This window comes from Macaca fascicularis, chromosome 19, assembly GCF_037993035.2.
Source record: "Macaca fascicularis isolate 582-1 chromosome 19, T2T-MFA8v1.1".
Taxonomy (NCBI): domain Eukaryota; kingdom Metazoa; phylum Chordata; class Mammalia; order Primates; family Cercopithecidae; genus Macaca; species Macaca fascicularis.
In genome coordinates this window covers 5,867,501-5,888,667 of record NC_088393.1, presented here as the reverse complement: position 1 = coordinate 5,888,667, position 21,167 = coordinate 5,867,501, and the positions used below count along the sequence as shown (strand labels likewise).

General features: G+C 58.1%; 1 protein-coding gene across 11 annotated transcripts in view; it reads right to left on the bottom strand.

The window, feature by feature from the left end:
• Window positions 1-21,167, bottom strand: part of KDM4B (lysine demethylase 4B) — a 185,391-nt gene that overhangs the window by 40,323 nt on the left and 123,901 nt on the right. For all 11 annotated transcript variants that reach the window (XR_012428267.1, XR_012428269.1, XR_012428268.1 and 8 more), the window contains one exon: window positions 3,222-3,418. Coding sequence is in view for 7 of the 11 variants with exons in the window: in XM_065535027.2 (XP_065391099.1) it covers window positions 3,222-3,418 (197 nt within the window). In the remaining 4 variants the exon portion in view is untranslated. The remainder of the gene's footprint in view (window positions 1-3,221; window positions 3,419-21,167) is intronic.

Genomic DNA, 21,167 nt, shown 5'->3' with positions numbered 1-21,167 from the left:
GAGCCCCGTGTAAGGTGGCGGGCGGGGAGCAAGCCATGTCCTCTGAGCTCAGGCTGCTGTGCCGAACCATCTGCACCCCACGGGGCACCTGGTAAACACATGGGGTCATCCCACAGCCACGCTGAGGGCAGGGAAGGCTGGACTGCACTGGGGCGAGGGCATGGCGCCCACCCTGATGCCGTCCCGTGGTCTAGGGCAGGGGTTCCCACCCGCGGAACTGGGCGACGTCTGGGGATATCTGTGGTTGTCACGACTTGGGGTGTGCTCCTGGCATGGAGTGGGTGGAGGCCAGGGACGCTGCTCAGCACCCTGCAGGGCCCAGGATGCTCCCCCCACCAGAGAAGGATCCAGCCTGTGTCCACAAGCCCCTTGTCTGGGAGACAGAGCCAGTCAGTCCACCGTGTCTCCCGATCCAGCCTGAGCTACAGATGCTCAGACAGGGCTGCCCTGGCCCCAAGATACGCCCTCAGGGAGGGAGCCTGGGTCAGGGGAGAAGGCAGGCCATGTGGAGAGAGCACTGCTCAGGGGAGAACCGACCACCTCCCCGGGGGTGGGAGGGGCAGCTTGGGCTCTGAAACGTGAGTCACCCATCCGCCTCTCCAGAGAAAAGCAGCCCCCATGACTAAAAAAAAAAAAAAAAAAAAAAAAAAAAGCGCATCAGCCCTGTTTTACATACTGAAGGCTTTAAAGAAAACTACATCCTTGGGAAGCTGCCTTCATTTGTTATCCAGGCTCGCTGCTGGGGGAAGGCAGCCCCCAGGATGGCAGTGCACGGGAGAGGGCGGGAGGGGGCTCCTGGGGGGAGCAGGTCGTGACTACGAGCAAGCGAGGGGGCGGCTGGGGCAGGGAGGCCAGGCCGCGCAAGGGCTGGTTCTGGGGGTCCACTTCCTGCGTGCAAAGACAGTTCCAAGCAGCGGTGAGCGCCGTGGCTTCTGCATCTCCTCCTGGCTGGCAATTTAGACGGCCTCTAGTCCCATTCCACTCCTGGAGCGTGGTGCCGGTTTACTGGCAATCCGCTCTGTTGACCAATTAGCCTGAGCCACAATCAATTAACCATTATGCAAATAGCGCGTCCGGCTGGGCCTGGGAGCTGGGTGCACGAGCTCTGTGCCGGTGTGGCCGCCTGGAGTGGCCTCCCCAGGAGGCGGCTCTTCACGAGGAGCAGCAGGCGGCAGGAAATCAAAAGGACAGATCACAAGAGCAGAAGAGAGAGCTTCACCTCGGCGGGGCTGTCAGGAGGGGCTGCAAAAACACTCAGGGCGGAGGGAACATTCTCCGAGACAGGCCGCGGGGTGGGGAAGACAGAGGAGGCCCAGGCAGATGCCCAGACCACCCAGGAGTCCCAGACTCACAAACAGATGCACATGCTAAAAAAGAAGGTGCCCAGTTAGAGGAGAAGTTACTGGACCAGGAGTGACTTTTCAGAAACCAGTTCCAAGGCCTGTTTCTTCAGAGTGTGGTGGGGGCCGAGGCTGAGCCGCCCCCAACCTTGGTGCTCAGTGGCGGGGTCTCGAGTGGGCACCATCCATCGCCAGCTGGGATGAGATCAAGCCAGCAGTGACTGGATGGCTGCAGAACGAAGGCCACTGCTCAAAGCGAAGGGGGAGGCTGCCCCCACACCAGGGCCACCACTGTAGGCCCAAAGACCAGACCTGGCAGCAGCTAGTCTGTACGGCCCACAAGGTAGGAACAGTGTTTACAGGTTTTTTTTTTTTTTTCCCGGAGAGACAAGGTCTTGCTCCGTCATTCAGGCTGGAGTGCAGTGGTATGATCTCAGTTCGCTGCAGCCTCCACCTCCTGGGCTCGAGTGATCTTCCCGTCTCAGCCTCCTGAGTAGCTGGGACCACAGGAGCACACCACCGCACCCGGCTAATTTTTAAATTTTGTTTAGAGATGGGGTCTCAATATGTTGCCCAGGCTGGTCTCAAACCCCTGGACTCAAGCAATCCATCTTCCTTGGCCTCCAAAGCGCAGAGATTACAGGTGTGAGTGTGCCTGGCCAATATTCACATTTTTAAGTGGCTCAAAACAGAAAAATTATAATATTTGGTAGCATGTGAAAATCATGAGATCCGGATTTCAGGGTCTGTAAACAAAGCTTCATGGACACAGCCCCGCACATTTCTTCTCTGTCTATCATCTGCAGGGGTCTTGAGATGCCATGAGGAGTCGAGACATCGAGACACAGGAGGTCTGGCCTGCAAAGCTGCCAAGTCACAAACGTTTGCTCTCCGGCCCTTCCCAGGAGCAGTCGGCTGAGCCCACTCCGTGCCGTCCCTCCCGGCTCCAGCTCGTGCTCAGGGGCTCCCTGAATGTTTCTTGGGCACCAAACAGCAGTGAGATCTGTTGACAATTGTGCTGAGAGCAGCTCAGAGCCTGGAAGCCTGGACGCTTCCCAGAGTGGGGACCAGGGAGGCCAGCACTCGTCTTCACTCTGGGCATGAAGTGGACCTCCTCCTTGGCTGGGACCTGCCTCCGTGTCCCCACGGCCTCTTGCAGTCGGAAGCCAAGAGACTGCAGACGCTCTGCCCTCTCCTCCAGGCGGACACCAGACACCTGGCTGGAGGGTCTGTGCGGCAGGGGAGACACCGATGCGCAGAAAGGGGTTCTGAGGGGGAGGAGGGCATCCAGGGTCATGCCAGGGGCCAGCCTTCTGCAATCCTCTCCACGATCTCAAATCCAAGCAGCACCTTTACACCGAAGGAGCAACCGCAGACACGGAAGGGCAGGGGCTCTGCAGCCCACCCAATGCCATGTGAGTCCTTGCACGGGACCCACCTGCTCTCAGTGCCAGGGAGGGGCCTAAGGAGCCCGACAGCAGAAACGCCGTGAGAGGGACAGGGAACCATGTGGCCTGGTGACTCTGCTGAGGCAGTGGCATGGGGCCTGGAAGCATGCCATGCTGAGGGTCAGCCTCCTGGTGGGGACGTGACAGGGAGTATGGGGAGCCCGCACGTGTGAACGGCACAGACACTGCCCACCGGAGCTGGGCCCACCCACCCCAGCAAGGTGAGGCCTCGAGAAAACACTGTCTCAGACTCGAGGAGAAACAGACAGAACAGGAGGAGGAGAATGAAAGAGGAGGCGGGGTGGGAATAGGAAGAAAGAGAGGAGCGGGACACAGCCTGGAGTCCCTGCCGGTGGGAAGGGGCCTGGGCCACCCGGCAGGGCCACCCTCCGTCATGCTGGGCCAGTCACGCGGCAGCTCCTTGGCAACTCACCTGCGGAGGAGCTTGGCCTTCAGCGAGGCCCGGGACGCGCTCCAGGAGCTCAGCTCGGGGCTGGTGAGTGCCGTGGGCCGCGTGTGGTCCAGCACCGTGAGGTCCTTGCCCTGCTTCCACAGCTCGTAGCGCTCGGGCTGCAGGATGCGCACGAACACGTCCATGGAGATCTTGACCATGTCCTTCCGGCACGTGCACTGTGGCAGGAGACAGGCACCTGAGCCCCTCCCTGCACCGCACCTGGACGGCTGGCTCCACACACCCCACTCCAGAGCAGGTAGGGCCCACAGCCCGGGCCTCCCACACCCCATCCCACCGCTGAGCTTTCCGCTTCTAGAACATTTTTCTTTTCAAGACAGGGTCTCACTGTCACCCAGGCTGGAGCACAGTGGTGCAATCATGGCTCACTGCAGCCTCAACCTCTCAGGCTCAAGCGATCCTCCCGCCTCAGCCTCCTACGTAGCTGGGACTACAGGAACCCACCAACACGTCTGGCTAATTCTTAGACTTTTTAGAGATGGGGTCTCGCTATGTTGTTCAGGCTAGTATTGAACTCCTGGGTTCAAGTGATCCTCCTGCCTCAGCCTTCCAAAGCCCTGGGATTACAGGTGTGCACCACCACTCCAGGTCTGTTTCTAGAACTTCTATTACAAGTCAGGAAATGGCGTCCCCCAATTGTGAGTCCCTGGTTTGCCTCCATGGAGTTGTAATGGCCACTGAGCAAACACCCAAGAGAAATGGGGGCTGGGCGCATGACTCGATGAGGGGCCTGAGGTTCAGGGCTGGGCACCACCCCATGCACAGTTGTCCAGAGACCAGCGAGGCTGAGATTCAGATGCCTCCTGTTGGTTCAGGCAAAAATCTCCCTCCTGTCAAGATGCGGTTGCTCCCAGGTAGGTAACAATGGATACGGAGTATTTTATAACAGCAATTGTTCCAAGAGGGCTGGGAAGAGGGGAAATGATGGCAGTCCCCAAAGAGCTGAGAGAAGCGACAGGAATCCCGGAATGTGACAATGGCCCCTCCTCAGGAGGCCTCACGAGGGCAATGGTGGCCCACAGGCTCCCGCACACCTCACCTGACTGCCGCCAGCTTGCAGGGCTGGAGGGACGCCAATGTTAATGAAGAACACACTGAGGGTCTGGGAGGCTCAGGGACTTAGTGGCTATGAAAGGACATGAACATGCCACGTGCTGCGGCCGGCTTGCCTGGGGTCTTGTGGGAATTGAGCAAACACCCAATAGGAATTTCCTGCAGCCCTTGTGTCTGGGAACCTCAAGCGAGTGGCAAGGATGAGCTGAGGTCCCCTCTGGCTGCCTCCCGGGCAGACCCGCCGCTCTCATGCCCTCAGCCCTTCCCAGGTCACTGTTCCTGGTGGCTCTGCTGCTGCATCACTTTGGTCACACGGGGCACTGTGAGGGATGTTCTGCAGGTGACCTGGTGACACTCAACATTTCAGGGACTTGGGGCCAGAGAAGCCAGGCCCCAGAAGGCATGAACAGGGTAACACAGGGAGACCCTGTTTCTACAAGGCATGAACCCAGATGCCCAAGCGGCAATTCCCACCCTGGCACGCAGATCCCAGGAGGTGGCCAGGAAGCTCTGGTCTGTCGCTTACCCGCTCAGATGGGGCTGGAAAAACACCAACCTCGAGAGGAAGGGGGAAAGGGCAGGGCTGGCAAACAGTGTCACACAGGCCCAAATGCTAAGTGTTTTCAGCTTCGAGAAACTCTGCCACCATGCCTCAAAAGCATCACAGATGATGGGCAAATGCATGCACGTGGTTGTGTGTTAATAAAACTATTGACAAACACAGGCCAGGGCCAGAGTTGACCCACGGGCTGCAGTTTGGAAGCTCCTGGTCTAGACTCTAGGGGACAAAGTATGCCTGGGAGTCTCCACAGGCATGGGGGAGGGCCATGCAGAAGCTCGGAGGGTGGGGGGCAGAGGCACGGGCCCCCCCTCTGAAGCGGGCACAGCCCTCGTCTCCTGCTGGGGAGAGGCAGCTCAGGGACCACATGCCAGACACAGACTGCCCCCACCTCTGCCAACCCTCATCTCAGCCTCAGAAGCCCGCGGAGAACTTTCTGCCTCTCCATCAAACACGCAAAGGAGAAGCCCATTTCCAAACATCACGAGACACTCTTCCGTTTCGAGTGGCTGTCTTGCTGTCACCACCCGTGCTCCACGGGATGAAGGAAATGGGAAGGGAAAGACTTCATTGAACGCGACTATTCCCTTGCCCTGACAACCCTTTCCAGGTGGCCCGCCCTTTGCTTGGAGACACTGACCTATTTACGAACCCAAATCTGAAGCTGTGGGGTTGGGGACGGGAGAAACCTTCCTGTGGAATTTCCTGCAGCTCGTGCCTCCTCCCACCTTCCCCAGTCCTGAGGGAGCCATGGAACCTTCTGCTGGATCCAGGAGCAGGGGCTTGGGAACAGTTAGAGCCCGACCATGCTGAGCAGGAGGGAATATTTATAGCCAAGCAATTCCCAGCAAACTCAATTCATTTGATGAAAGATGGCGCGGGAGAGCAAGGCTGACGGTGTCATTTGGCCGTGGAGTGGCAGGAGCACAGATGGTGCCCGCGTTTCACACTCCTGGCCGCGCCGGCCGCCCCGGCATCCCCATCCACAGCAGCTTAGGGGATTTGTATTGAGCGGCTTTGCAATTGCTTTTCCTTAAGTAATTAAAAAAAGCACCTGTGTGCACCCGTGGAGGGGGACAGGCAGACACGCTCCATGGAGCACACCGCCGTGGCCTGGAGCCTGCCTGAGCCCCCTCGCCCGGCCGGGGCTGCCCAGGCTCCAGAGACGCGTCCCCTGCCCTGGGGGCTGGCGCCACTGTCAGGACAAAGCTGCTGGTGCCAGCCTGCCCACGGCTGGCCTGGAAGGAGGTGGCGGCTGGGGGCACTCCTGCGAGTCTCCACGTGGCCCTGCAGGGAGCTGGGGAGCTGGGACACCCAAGAAGCCAACAGCAGGAAGGAGGCAAGGCCAGTGGGTCGCGGGGAGGGAAGCACGGCCTCGTGGATCGAGGACACAGGGCGGTCACTTCCAAGTGCTGGGCAGTTCAGCAGGGCCACAGCGTGGGAGAGAAACCACTAGGGCCGGTGAGGAGACCCAGCTCCCCTCAGCAGCAGCCTCCTGCTGAACATGCCCAGCCCCCACTGCAAGCCACCAACTCCGGCCTCTTCTGATCGGCTGCGCGCCTGTGGGAGCCACGTGCCCATGAAAAGGGTGAGCCAGGCACGTGAGGACTTCCGTGGGCTGTTCTACTGTGGCTGGGAAGGGTTCAGAGCAGGCCGGAGGGAGCCCCACCACAGAGTCCTCAGGCAGGGCGGACCTCGTTGTCTATTTTCATTCATTAGTGAGGCCCCTGACTGTCCTCACCACAGCCCTGTCCAGCTCCCCACTCTCTGGGACACGCGTGTCTGCGAGGCTGTGCAGGAGTGACTGGAGGGGACGGGCCCTGCCCGCTACAATTTCCTGCTCCCTGACTTGGTGGTCCTCTGTCAGCACTCGCAACAGAGAAGGAAGGTGCCATCTGGGGGAATCTGGCTGTGTCATTAGTTTCTGACGGAGAAATCAGGCACAAACAGGGCAAGAGGAGGTCTGCGCGGCCCCCGAAGGCCTGAGCACGCCCCAGGGCCCTGTGTTCCATCATGTGGCGTGATACGCGCAGCCACCAGAGCCGTGTGTATGGGTGAGGCCGCCCTGAGAGCTGCGGGCGAAGCTGGGCAAGTCTGGCCAAGGCAGGGTGGTGGTCCAAGACCAGGAGGTGGGGACTCAGGTGAGGAACGTGGAGCATGAAGCCAGGGTTCCACCACCACTCTCCACTGAAGGTCTTTGTTCCCAAATACGCTGCATTCTCTGCGGGTCACGGCCCCAGGTTGCCCGGCCTTGGGATCAGCCTCTTGACAGGTTGGGCCCACCAACTGCAGGTTCTCTGCCCCCACTGCTCTCCCCAACGCTAAGGTCCTGGTCTCACTGCTCTGGTTGGGCTCGAACCCATAAGCTTCTTCGCGTTCCCGGGTGAGACCAGCAGAGCAGTCTCAAAGCAAGACCACCCCTCTTGGTGCCCCAGATGCCAAGCAGAACCGGGTTCTTGGACAGTGCTCATGTCAGGGGGCGGCCTGACCACCCTGCCAAGTGCACCTCTGGGGACCTGGACGGTGCCGCTTGCCAGGGAATCAGCAGAGGGAGAGGTGGCTGCTGGGTCCTGCGGAATCCCCCAGAGGAGGACGGTGGGTCAGCATCACGGCCCTACTTGGCCCCCAGTAAGCGCGGAGCAGACCCCGGCAGCCTTGGGAGGATGCAGGGAGGAGACGAGCAGCTCTGCCAAGCTGCAGACGACGGGCGGAACGTGGATCTTTGCACACTCCGGGCAAGCTCGTCCCTAACCTCCCCCTGCCCGTGATCTCGCCTGAGAAAGGAAGGAATTCAAAGACGTCCTTTGCTTTTATATTGAAAGACAAGTACGCTTGCGCGCACACACACATCACAATGACTCTAACCAAACCGTTCAACCGTCGTGGACAGAATAAATAAACGGCACACAACAGGGAGGCGTGCGCTGGGAAGATGCGATCTACAGGACCCTTTCAATGACAGAAACGCCCTCAGGATGTGTCTGTTATCTGAAGAAACACAAAATGCACAGTCATGAATACAGCAAGAGCCCAATTATGGGCAGAGGTCTCTAAAGAGAATGCCCACAGTGCATGGCCAACTTGGGCTGATGAGGCAGAGGGCACAGGACCCAGAGTGGGGCCGAGCAGGAGGCCAGGGCTCTCCATGCCTGGAGCGGGGCTGCTTCCCGGCAGGGGCAGTCAGAGGCCCAGAAGCCGGTGGTGGGGCGTGCGCGGCCGCCATGCTCAGTACAAACTGGGACTGCCGCCCACATCCACACAGACACACCTGCATCAAAACACTCACCGTGGTTCTTTCAATTGTGGGAGTAAACACTTCTGTCCTACTTATTTCTCTAAATCTCTTTATTGAGAAGGCATATCACCTAAGGTGGGCCCACGGGCCACATCTGGCCTACCACTTGTTATTTGTGAAGTTTTATTCACACAGCCATGCCCGTTCGTATCATCCACAGCTGTGTTCATGCTACAAGGGCAGGGCGGAACACTCACAATGGGGAACAGCACGGCCTGCGAAGCCGCAAACAGTCACTATCAGGTCCTTCACAGTAAGTGGGCTAGCTCAAATGGTGGCTCACACCTGTCATCCCAGCACTTTGGGAGGCTGAGGCAGGAGGATCGCTTGAGGCCAGGAGTTCAAAACCAGCCTGGGCAACATAGCGAGACACTGTCTCTTTATTTTAAAATTTTATTTTAAAAATAAAAATAAAATTTTATTTTTAAAATTAGGTGAGTGTGGTGGTGCACACCTATTGTCCTAGCTACTTGGGAGGCCGAGGTGGGAGGATCATCTGAGCCCACGGGGTTGAGGCTGCAGTGACCTGTGATCATGCCACAGCTCTCCAGCCTGGGCGACAGACTGAGACCCTGTCTCAAAAGAAAAAGCTTGCTGAAGCCTGACTTAAGTCATAAAGTTACTTTTCTAGTGTAACTCGCAGTTTAACAGCCTCGGGGTGCACATCACGTCCCACAGACCAGCTTCAGCACACTCTGGGAGCGATCACAGGTGTGTCTGTGTGGACATGGGCGGCAGTTCCAGTTTGTACTGAGCATGGCGGCTGTGCACGCCCCACCACCGGCTTCTGGGCCTCTGACTGCCCCTGCCGGGAAGCAGCCCGGCTCCAGGCATGGAGAGCCCTGGCCTCCTGCTCCGCCCTGCTCTGGGTCCTGTGCTCTCTGCATCATCAGCCTAAGTTGGCCATGCACTGTGGGCGTGCTGCCCCTGGAACCCAGGTGCAGCTCAGGGAGCTGGGCCCACCGCACCTCAGCCTCATGGGGGCCTGGATCCTGCTGCCCGGATGGTGCCCAGGGGTTGCGACTTTCCCGGCCTCACCACCTGACCCAGCTCCAAACTCCCAGAGCCCACGGACTTCGCACATTCCAGCTGGGATGGCCCCAGTTGTCTTAATGAGCCCAGACACTCATACACAGGAGAAAACAGCAATTCAGGTCCCTGAAATGACAACTTCGGGACCCAGAGTCAGGCTCTGGTTCTCCCAGGGTGTGAGGGTGTCCATTATCTCCGTGACATCAGTTTCAATACGCTCCACCTAAAAATAGTCCTATTTTGGAAGCTCCCAAGGGACACACATGAGGTCCGAATCCTGGAAGTGGCATTCCCAGACAAAACCCCCTTCCAAGCCAGAGCATCCCTGTGCCTGCTCCTTGCTGGGCTGAGAACTGTCTGGCTCAGAATTGAAAGCACGTTTTAAGGACCTTTAATTTCACAAGATTTTAGTTGCTAGGAAAGAAAAAAAAATGGTACCGATCTTAGATTAGGTTCTGCAATTGTGGCCATAAAAACCCAGAGCAAAACGGTTTCTAACTTTTAGTTCAAAAAGAGTCACGTCTCCCAGGTCCGAACTATAATAGGCTCTGAATTAATAAGTCTGAATTAATGTAGTCTTACTAGGCAACACCGGCCCCTGCCCTGAAGCAGCTCATAGTGTAACTGGGAGACAAAACAAACACATACGAGAAGCCAGGGGAGCCGGGAGCAGAACGGGGCCGCGTGCCCAGGAGCTGCACCGGCATGCCTGCTCGTCCTGTTGTTGCCGGGGTGGGAGTGCACCAGCCGGAGTGAGCGCCTCTGCTTCTCGGGGTCCTGCCACTGGGACTCATTGGCCAGGGATTCGGCCAGCCTCCCTGCCACCCGCCCAGCAGCCACAGGACACTTTTCTCCAGAAAAAAAGGGGAGGGCCAGGCTGCAGGCATCCTGCCCCTCATCCACCCCATGATGTGCAGGTGGCCAAGCCTCAGGAGCTTGGAAGCCACTCAGAAGGTGGTTGGCCTACCCTGGCTCTACAGAAGGTGGCCGTGCACCCCCGTGCCCCATGTCACCTCCTTTAGGACCAGGGCAGGATGGGGAAGGGAATCGGGAAGGGAACAGGGTGTGGAGCGAGCCTCACAGAGCAGAAGCCAGGCCCCCTGGGCTCGGGGCCGTTCGCTCCATCCTTCTCCAACACGGACCCTCCTGACGTGGCTAACATGAGTCTCCACTGACAGATGCTGTCACAGACCCTTAAGAAAAACCTGGGGTGGAGAGAGGGTCTAGCAGGAGGCTCGACCAGCTGCAGCTGCTGCTTGCAAATGACAGGCCCGGGATTGATGGCCGTCGAGTTCAGGGGACCTGGACTAATCTCAGCACGGCTGCTGGCTGGCTGGCCCCTGTCACCTGGTGCCCAAACACCAAGCCAAAGAGCTAGAAGCAGTGGGCCGTCATCTGCCCCTGAAGGCTGACGCATCCGACAGCCCGATATTCCCGACGCAGGCCTCAGAGGACCGCTGCAACATTCCCAGGAAAATCCAAAAGCGGGCGGGGCTGCTGGTTTGCCTCTGGTTATGCAGAGCAGGGCCCGATGCAGAGATAAACGGATTTCTTTTTTCCAACGCATGAAAAAAATAGAAATCAGAATGTCGATGGGCTCGGAGCTGGCAGTCAGAGCCCAGGGCCTGCGTCAGGACGTTGTGCCAACCGAAATTGGCTCTTGTGGTGCCTGCTGCAGAGCGCGGGGGAAGGGGCCAGAGAGTCCAGGAGTGGCCAGGCCTGCCCGGTGCCTGCAGGAAGCGAACACTGGCCCTGGCTCTGCACACTCACCGGCCCCACTGGCAGCAGTGCCTTCCAAAAGGGGGTGCCACCAACTGCCCCACACATCCTGCCCTGTCCTGTAGGCTGTCACAGGACTGGCCTGTGCGGAAGGGGTGGGTGAGTGGTGGGCAGGGCCGTTGCCAGGAGAGGCGGCTTTGGCTCTATCTTGCACTCCCCAGGGCTTTAAAGTGAAATAAATTTAACCTTTTCATGGGAATAAATATTAATGCCCAATAAAACCTGGAGATCTTATTACTTAGCATTGCCATAGCACCGGATGTGCAGAGCTCTTCACTGCTCAGACTGCTCCCAGGTAGGCCGGGGGAAGGGAGTGGGGAGAGAGACGCTGACGTCAGGGGCCACATCCACAGGCCACAGTGGACCAGGGCTCTCCTGTGGGCACGGCAGGTGCCGCACCCACCACCCGTCACCCGCCGCCCCCTGCCCATCGTTGGTGAAGGGAGAGCCTGAGGGGAGCCGGGGCCTCAATTCCCTGCTGGGGTACAAGATCCCTCAGACCAGCAAGAGACCGGGAGGGGCCCCAGAGGCCACCCCAGCCCTGGCCCCATTCCTCTCCTGCTCCCCTGGCCTGTGGAGGCTCAGCCCCTCTCCCAGACTTCCCAGGGGTGCCCAGCTCCACCCTCCCCCAGGCTCCGGCCTTCATCGTTGGCGACTTCCACACTGACCTGCTGATCCTTCAAGTGACACCGAGAAGGCCCCACTGCCTCCACACCCTCCACTCCCTGCCAGGAAATACCATGCCCCTCCTGGTCAGCCAGAGGCAACTGCAGGAAGGAGGCCATGCTCATGGCACCTGGCTGTAAGTGACGCCCTGGTTGGTTGCCAAGCCCACGCCACCCATCTCTCTCCTGAAGCTATGGGAAAGTGGCTTTAGGGAGGACACACCTGCCAGGACAGGGAAGACGGAAAAGGAGACGACGGCGGGCTGGTGGTGGGACGTGGCGAGCAGGCTGACGACCACCAGGGGCCGATCCCAGCAGAGTGGGACGTGGCGAGCAGGCTGACAGCCACCAGGGGCCGATCCCTCACAGCCCAGGATTCCCTGGAAACGAGGGTGGGATCGCTCAACACGGAGGTTGGGCGAGGACTGCTGGAGCACCCAACCCCTCCTGGCGCCCTGGTGGCCACCTGTCCCTCCTCGCCGGACTCCATAGGCTCATTTACTGGAGAGGCCAGAGAAGGTGGGTGTCTGGGCTGGGGACGCTGGGCACAGTGAAGGATGTGGGTGCCACCCTTAGGGGCCCAGGCAGGAGGCTGGAGGGCTACTCCCTGCGCAATCTGGCTGGCCCAAGGGGAGAGACCCAAAGGGCCTGATGTAGGCCCCCCCATAACAGCGCACCCAGGTATCCCAGGGTAAAGCACCGAGTGAGGCCCTCCCCTCCCTTCCCCTGCATCCACAGCCCACCCGGATCTCCCGGGGTAAAGCACCGAGTGAGGCCCTCCCCGCCCTTCCCCTGCATCCACAGCCCACCCGGATCTCCCGGGGTAAAGCAACGAGTGAGGCCCTCCCCGCCCTTCCCCTGCATCCACAGCCCACCCGGATCTCCCGGGGTAAAGCACCGAGTGAGGCCCTCCCTGCCCTTCCCCTGCATCCACAGCCCACCCGGATCTCCCGGGGTAAAACACCGAGTGAGGCCCTCCCCTCTATCTCCTTGCATCCCGAGCCATCATCAGCCTCCATTGCCCACCTGGGTTTTTGGGTTTTTTTTTCTGAGACAGAATCTCACTCTATTACCCAGGCTGGAGCTGGAGTGCGGTGGCGTGATCACAGAGGTGCACTGTAGACTCCAAGTCCTAGGCTCAAGCAATCCTCCTGCCTCAGCCTCCCAAAGTGCTGCATTACAGGCGTGAGCCACTGCACCCAGCACCTCACTTGTAATCATTACACTCGATCATTACCCCCAAGCATCAGAGAGATGGGCCTGCACTATGATCCCCAGAGATTTAAAAAAAAAAAAAAAAAAAAAAAAAACTGGTAAGAAACAGAGAACAGAGAAGATATTTTCTTTTTTCTTTTTTGAGATGGAGTCTCGCTCTTGTCACCCAGGTTGGAGTGCAATGGCACAACCTCGGTTCACTGCAACCTCTGCCTCCTGGGTTCAAGTGATTCTCCCACCTCAGCCTCCCGAGTAGCTGGGATTACAGGTACCCACTGCCATGCCCAGCTAATTTTTTGTATTTTGAGTAGCAACAGGGTTTTACCACGTTGGCCAGGCTGGTCTCGAACTCCTGACCTCAGGTGATCTGCCTGCTTCGGCCTCCCAAAGTGCTGGAATCACAGGTGTGAGCCATCATGTCCAGTCAGAGAAGACATTTTCAAAAAGAATATAAACCTATCACCAATCAATATCCTCAGAAAAAAAAGATACTACATCATGAAAGAAGAGGACTTCACTCTAGCCTAAGACCCAGTCTCATTCCAGAGTGAGATCCTGTCTTGAAAACAAGAACAAGAACAACAACAACAACAAGACAAAGTAGAAAATGGAGGTGGGGAAGATAAAGAAAGTGGAACACTAGTTCTGAAAGCCCAACAGCGAGTGACAGAAGTTTGAAATAGAAACAAGAAAATAGAAACAGGAGAGCAAATAATCAATGAAACCATTCAAGAAAGTTTACCAGAATCATGGGAAAGGTTGGAGAAGATGGATGGAAAGGCCCAAGGAGGGGGAAGTGACAAAAATCAGACATATACCAGGTACCGAGTAAGGGGACTTCAGGACACTTGGGACACAAAGAGGGTTCAATAAGCTTCCAGAAGGGAGAAAAACAGGTTCCACACCAAGGATGAGGAATCAGAGGAGCATCTTTGTGCCAGCAGCACTGAATGAGAACCACAGATGGGTGTGGCCTTCGAAGGGACTTCAATGCCCAGCTAAACTATCCACCACAAAGACAGTAGCTTTTCCTGCACAAGTTCTTCTACCTTGTTGCCTAACCATCCTGTGGAGTTTTTGGTTTCATTTTCAATATCTGCCCTTTCCTTATTTCCCATGGTTCTGGAGGCTGGAAAGTCCAAGATCAAAGCACCGGCAGATTTGGTGTCTGGTGAGGGTCACTTCCTGGTTCCTAGATGGTGCCTTCTCGCTGTGTCCTCCTCTGGTGGAAGGGGTGAGGGAGCTCTCTGGGGGCTCTTCTACAAGGGCTCTGATCTCCTCCATGAGGGTGCCACCCTCAGGCCTTGTTTTCAAATGAGAAAACTCTCAAAACTTTACTGCCTGTATTCCGTTCTCAAGATGCCCCTGGAAGATATGTCCCTCAGAAATGAGGTCACAGCAGGTGTGGAGGCCACAGCACCTCCATCTTGGATACTAACCTGCCACGTTGGCTTCTGATTAACCCCCATTCTGGGAAGGCCTCTGAGGTTTCCAGTTCATCTACCGCTCCTTGTATAAGAGCAGGTACTTACTGTAAGTACCTGCTTTGGTCAAATCTTGCCCTTTGGTCAAATGGCCCTGAGGCTTCCATATTTCAATTGTCTTGCACATCCCTGAACCACCCTTCCCTATGGTATATAAGCCCTGGGTCTGGGGATGATGGTGCAGGGATCCACCGTCTTGTCTCACTGCTGCCACCCAAGACACAGACATGGCTTCTCTTTGTAAATCCTTATTAAATGTTTCTCTCTGAGAAACTGAATGCCAGCCTCTTTCTTTAGCCTCTCAGCATCCTTGGACTTTGGGGTAGATTTGCACAGACCTGCTCATCATGTTTAAAGAGAAAGGAAACAAATGGGCCTTCTGGCACACCACAATCCTCTCCACTGCCCACTGCTACCCAGTGTGTGCCCAGTACTACTAGAACTGGAGGTTGTTCTATGTGACCCAGGTTCCCCTCAAAGTATCTCTGCCAAATGGAAAGAAAGCAGCAACTAAAGGCTCAGAAATCCACCCTGCACATTCCTCAGAGGCAGGGATGAGGGAAATGGCATGTGAGGAAGTGACTGTGATGAACCTTTTGTCTTAGTCCGTTCTTGGAACAAAATACCATAAGTTGGGGGCTTATAAGCAAATTGCTTATTTCTTATGGTTCTGGAGGCTGGGAAGTCCAAGATCAGGACACCGGCAGGTCTGGGATCTGGTGAGGGTCACTTCCTGGTTCTTGGCATCTTCTCACTGAGTCCTCTCATGGTGGGGGGGCGAGGGAGCTCTCTAGGAGCTCTTTCATAAGGCCACCGATCCCATCAATGAGGGCATCACCCTCATGCCCTCGTCGCCTCCCAGAGGCCCCATCTCTTAATACCATCACCCTAGGGAGGGGTATGAGGACTCGACAGATGACTCTGAGGGGACACAGACCTTCAGTTCATGGTCCCTTTCTAGGGAACTAGGTGGACCAACCTCGTGCTGCCGGGGGTTTTAAATGAGATAACACAAGCGAACCTCGTAGGCTGGGCAAGTCAGGGCCACCATGGGAGCACTTCCTGTTATAAAGCAAGACCTGCCAGTCACCTACAAGGGAACAGGCAGGGCAGTTGTTCTCGGGTCTGAATTCCCAAGCCTGTCACTCTTATCTAATGCCTGAGATTATGCCTTCTGAGCCGTAACGATCCCATGAAAAATGCCTGAAATCCAATGAAACTGGCGTGCTGTTGCAAATTGTAATAAAAAATAAAATAAAAAACATACGGAATGCCAGACCTTCCTTTAACATCATACTGCAAAAGAAATCCACTCCCCAGAGGCCGAGTCCCCCTGCTGTTAATGGGCCTTCCCCGGACCATGTACTGACGTGGAGGCTGCCACTGCTCACGCGGGAAGCTCCTTGGCCACCAGCCCCGGCCCAGCTGGGGGCTGTGTCTGCCTCTGCCTCTGCGTCCTGCCTTGCTCTGCAGGGCTCATGGGCTGCACTCGGACAAGTGCTCTGAAGCCCCTCCTGGCGGGGCTTGGGCAAACATGCAGAAACCTTCCACAGAGCTTGACAGCTCCCGACTGACATTTGAGCCCCCCATGTCTGAGATCCAAAGAAGCTGGAGTCCCCAGGTCCACGAGGCTCTGCTGAGCTCAGAGGAGGAGGAGGGTTCACATCTCATTGGTGGCGGAGGGGGATCACCCTCTCTGGGCACCTCCCACAGGAGAACTCTGAGCCAAAACGGAGACAGAACTCACAGACTTTCTGGAACAGGCAACGCTGCACCCAACACCCAGCTCCAGAAGAACAAAAGGGAAGGTGGCCAATGTGCTCTCTGCCCCAGGGCCCCACCCTCCCGACACACAGGGCGCGGTCCTCTGCTTTTCGTGTCAATGACATCCTACAGTCCCTGCTCTGCGCCTTGCCTTTTCCATGGGGCACATCTGGGAAATGCTCTCCATCAGGACCAAAGGGGCAGCTCCACCAAGGCCTGCACAGGCCAGGTGCAGCGGCTCATGCCTGTCATTCCAGTGCTTTAGGAGGCCAAGGCAGGAGGACCCCTTGAGCTCAGGAGTTCAAGGCCAGCCTGGACAACATAGTGAGACCCCATCTCTACAAAAACTACAAAAAATTAGCTGAGCATGATGGTGCAATGCCTGCAGTCTCAGCTACCTGGGAGGCTGAGTTAGGAGGACTGCTTGATCTCAGGAGGTCAAGGCTGCAGTGAACTATGACTGCACCACTGCACTCCAACCTGGAGTTTTTAGAGACTCAAAAAACTGCCTCAAAAAAACAAAACAAAAAACAAAACCACGAAGCCTGGATGGCCGGCTGATGCGCCATTTGGGGCTCTACAGCCTTTTACTACATATTTAAGAATCCTGTGTACGGCGAGATCGACGTCTTGGTGGCTTTGGTTACCACTCACCTCCTTCTCTTGGCGACTCTTCTTCGTGAACAGGTGCCATCCCCATCACCCCATGGCCATGGGGCACGTGCCTCCTCCTTTTCTCCCCGCCCTGCTGACTCCACACCACATGTGCTGCCAGCCCATGCTCTTTTAAGTATAGATGCTGATGGAAGCCGCCCTGTGTGGCCTTACAAGCCCTTCCCTAGCATGGGATGTTTAAAATCATTCCCAGGGTCCCCTCAGCCTTCTCTGAGTTGTTAAGGCAAGCCCAGAAACGGAGGAATCCTTCCCCCGCCAGGCAGGCGCCGCAGCAATCCGCACCGCCAACACCACCAGGGAGGCGCCGCGATCCACACCGCCAACACCACAGGGAGGTGCCGTGGCAGCAGGCGCCACCAAAGTCACCAGCGACTCAAGTGCAGAAATGCCACATCGCACAGAAGCGAGAAACTGGGGTCTGGGCAGGGGCATTGAGGTCAGCAGGAACCCCGGGGGTTCCCCAAACCCATGGAGACCTGGGACCGTGCTCCCCATCCAAGGTGAGATCACTCCATGCCACGAGAAGTCCGGATTGGGGAGGGCTGTGAAGATCTCCCATGCCATGGCCAGGCGCAATGGATCATGCCTGTAATCCCAGCACTTTGGGAGGCCAAGGCAGGTGGATCACTTGAGGTCAGGAGTTGAGGACCAGTCTGGCCAACATGGAGAAACCCCGCCTCTACTAAAAATACAAAAATTAGCCGGGTGTGGTGGCGCACCTGTAGTCCCAGCTACTCGGGAGGCTGAGGCAGGAGACTCACTTGAGCCCAGGAGGCAGAGGGTGCAGTGAGCCGAGATCACACCACTGCACTCCAGCCTGAGTGACAGCACGAGACTCCACCTCAAAAAATAAAAAATAAAAAATAGATTCCCCACACTGTACACCGGCCCTGTGTGCACCTCAGTCTGTGGCCTGCATCTCCATAACATGAGGACCTCCTCCTAAAACAAGCTCCCTGTGAACCTGACTTTCAGCAGCCTGCCCCTTGGTGGCGCACACTCTGCCTGCCAGCAGCTGAGGTCTGTCTACAGCACCCGCTCTATAGAAGGGGGTCTGATTCCCAGGGAAACGCACACACAAACCACATGCTCGCACACAAGCGCCACACACACTCAAGTCTGCGGCTGCTGGGGGAGGGTCCCCAGGTTGAAGAGTCTGACCTGGCTGCTCTGGGCCCCTCCCTCCTAGCAGGCCCTGCCCTGCCCTGGCCAGCCCCTTGTGATCGGATCCAAGTTGAGGGGTCCACCCTGGCTGCTCCCGGCCCCCTCCCTCCTAGCAGGCCCTGCCCTGCCCTGGCCAACCCCTTGCGATTGGACCCACGCTGAGGGGGCGTCCAGCACCAGGCTCATGGACCCCTAGCTCTCAGTGTGCAGCAGCCTGGCTGGCAGCGTCACGGCAGGACCCTGGCAATCTGCAGATGCAGTGGGCTACCACTGCTGCCTTGGAGCCCAGGGGCTCATCCGCCACCTTCCCCTGATTTAAACAGCACTGAGCTTTCACAAGAGGTCATCTCCTTTTAAAAGCCTTAACAGATACTAGAGTCTGCTCATGTAAAACAGTAGAGTGGCAGAAGACGCAGCCACCAGCCTACAGAGAAAATGATTATATGTGGTCCAATGACATCATCAACCCAAACAGCATCTGACCACGGGGCTCATGAACGCTCTCGTCAGCTGTGGCGCCAACTCCCAGCCCCCTGATCCAGGAACCAGGGCGGAACATTCAGGACGATGCCAGTTGCCAGCGGGTGGTTCCACAGCCGACGGCAACAGACATTGCATGGCTGGTGCTTGCCCTGCTGTGGACGGGAACAGGGATGGGAGGGGACCTTAGAAGCAGCCAGCCTGGTGTGGGGAGGGTGCAGCATCTCACAGCTGCCGACGAGACATCTATGGCTACCACGTCCCATCCCTCACACTGCCTCTGCCCCACCCTTGGCGCCGACCCCGAGCTGAACACCCCTCCATAGACACCTCAGCACCGACCCCGAGCTGGAGACCCCTCCACGGGATGCCTCAGCGCCGACCCCGAGCTGGAGACCCCTCCACATACGCCTCAGCGCCGACCCCGAGCTGAACACCCCTCCATAGACACCTCAGCACCAACCCCGAGCTGGAGACCCCTCCACGGGATGCCTCAGCGCCGACCCCGAGCTGGAGACCCCTCCACATACGCCTCAGCGCCGACCCCGAGCTGGAGACCCCTCCACATACGCCTCAGCGCCAACCCCGAGCTGGAGACCCCTCCACGGGACACATCGGCAGCACTGCGACAGGACTGTCTGGGGACGGCGATGACCTGCACCTGCACTGCCCAGGACACGGCCGCCAGCCCACCTGGCTATTAGCAAGGGCTTCACCCACAGCTGGCCCGACTGAAGGTGGAGGGTGCATCCTATTTCATTTTGATTAACGGATATGGTGCCATGTGTGGCCCGTGGCTCCTACACTGGATGGCAGGCTCTGATGCATCTGAACACCACAGCCAGTCCTGGCTCCTCCACGTCCCTCTGTGCACTCCCGGCACTAGCACGCACCAGCACACACCCACACGCCCAAGTCCTCATCCCTCACCTGCACCCCCACCTCCATCCTATCACCAGGTCCTGCAGGCACCACCCCTAAAACACAGGCCCATGCTGTTCCCTTCTTCCTGTCATGCTGTCCCCTTCTTCCCATGCCCACAGACCCCATGCCCGCCTAGACGGCAGCCATCCATGCCGGGCTCCCTGCCCCATCTCTCCCATAATCCCTTCTCCAGCCAGTGGCCCCCTCCCTTGCTGAAATGCCCAGTGCCTCCCCCAGCACACAGTGATGAAACCTAACTTCGAAGGCCCCTGTTGCAGCCCATGACCTCTGACGTTTGGCCTCTGCCAGGACCCCCGCTCAGGGACCTCGCGATTTCCGTTCCTCTCCTGCAGTGCTGTTCCCCGCGCTCCTCAGCAGCCTGCACCCAGGGCCTCACAGAGGAGTGTTCAGAAGCAGCGTGGTAGCAGCTGTCGTCGGTGCGTGATTCACACGTGGGATCAGGGCCTGCCCGGGGCCAGCGCCTGGTGTCCTTAGAAGCAGACAAGAGGACACAAAGGCAGGGAGGAGGGGCCACGTGGCCACCGGGCAGAGGAGAGGGCAATACCCCTGCAAGCCAAGCAGCCCTGAGATCTCGGCCAGCCCCGAAGCCAGGCGAGGCGGGGGGGGGGGGGTCTTCCTGGCGCCCTGAGGGGGCTCGGCCCACCACACACCCATCTCAGCCTCTGCCTCCAGAACTGCGAGAGGATACACGTCGGGTGCTTTCAGCTGCCTGGGCTGTGGACTGGGCTACCCAGGTGGCAGACACACCAGGCCGCAGCTGCAGCATCCCTGCGCCCTCTCTAGGAGCAGAAATTCCTCTTCCCACCCTTATTTGTGTCCTGTCTCCTCCCTGGACCTCGATGGCCTCACCCGCTGCCTCCCCAGCAGCTGAACAGTGACCTGCGCGGTGACCACTGCCCAGCGGATGCCGGCCGGGGCGAGTGGCGATCACACTCCTCTCTCAGCCATCTCAACCATCTGTCTGGGGTGGGCATGGGCGGCAGGTGCCTTGGCACACAAGGCGTTAAACACCGAGGAAGGGGCAGAGGCGCCCGCACCCGCACTGATGGCTCACACAAGGCGTGGGAAGGATGAGCAGGCCCCCTGTTTCTGATGTAATTATCAGCGCTGCAGCGGGGCCGATAACAAACCAGTTCATTAGGAAACCCACTGGAAGCAGTCGGCAGCCGCGTCAACAAAACAATTAGGCGCCCGCTCCCAGGGCTCCCTGGGCCTCGGCCGCGGGGCCATTCCCGGCAGCACAGCGAGTGGCTCCCTGCCCCTCCGGGCCTGCCAGGCCATGCAAGGTCACAGGCCTTCCATGGCCTTCCACAGCCTTCCATGCTGCCCGCACATCCACCAGGTGCCAGGGGAGGCTCTGATGTCCCCTCTGGCCCTCCCTAAATGAAAGTAGCCTCGCATGTGTCTATCAGTGTTGGGAGCCCCTGCAGGGACATGACAAGCAGGCAGCTGCACGCCTGACTCCGGGCCACCAGGACCGGCCTTTCTCCTCCACATGCTGCCCTGAAGGGGCCTCAACGGCCACGGCACTCCTGCTTCTGTGCCTGGCGCCACCCAAGTGCTGTTCCATGTCACTTCCAACAGGCCGAGGAGGGAAACTGAGGCACCGCGCTAGGAGGGGAGGGTCTGCACCCAGGCAGATGGCTCCAGGTCTGAACCGTGGGCCCTATGAAGGGTCACACCTTGGGTGGGGAGGGGACACGCGATTAGGGGTGCAGGGGCCCGCCCCCCACAATCCCTTGCCAGCGCTTGCTCCTGGAGGTTCTCTGTCACTCTCCGGGTTACAACTCATCCACA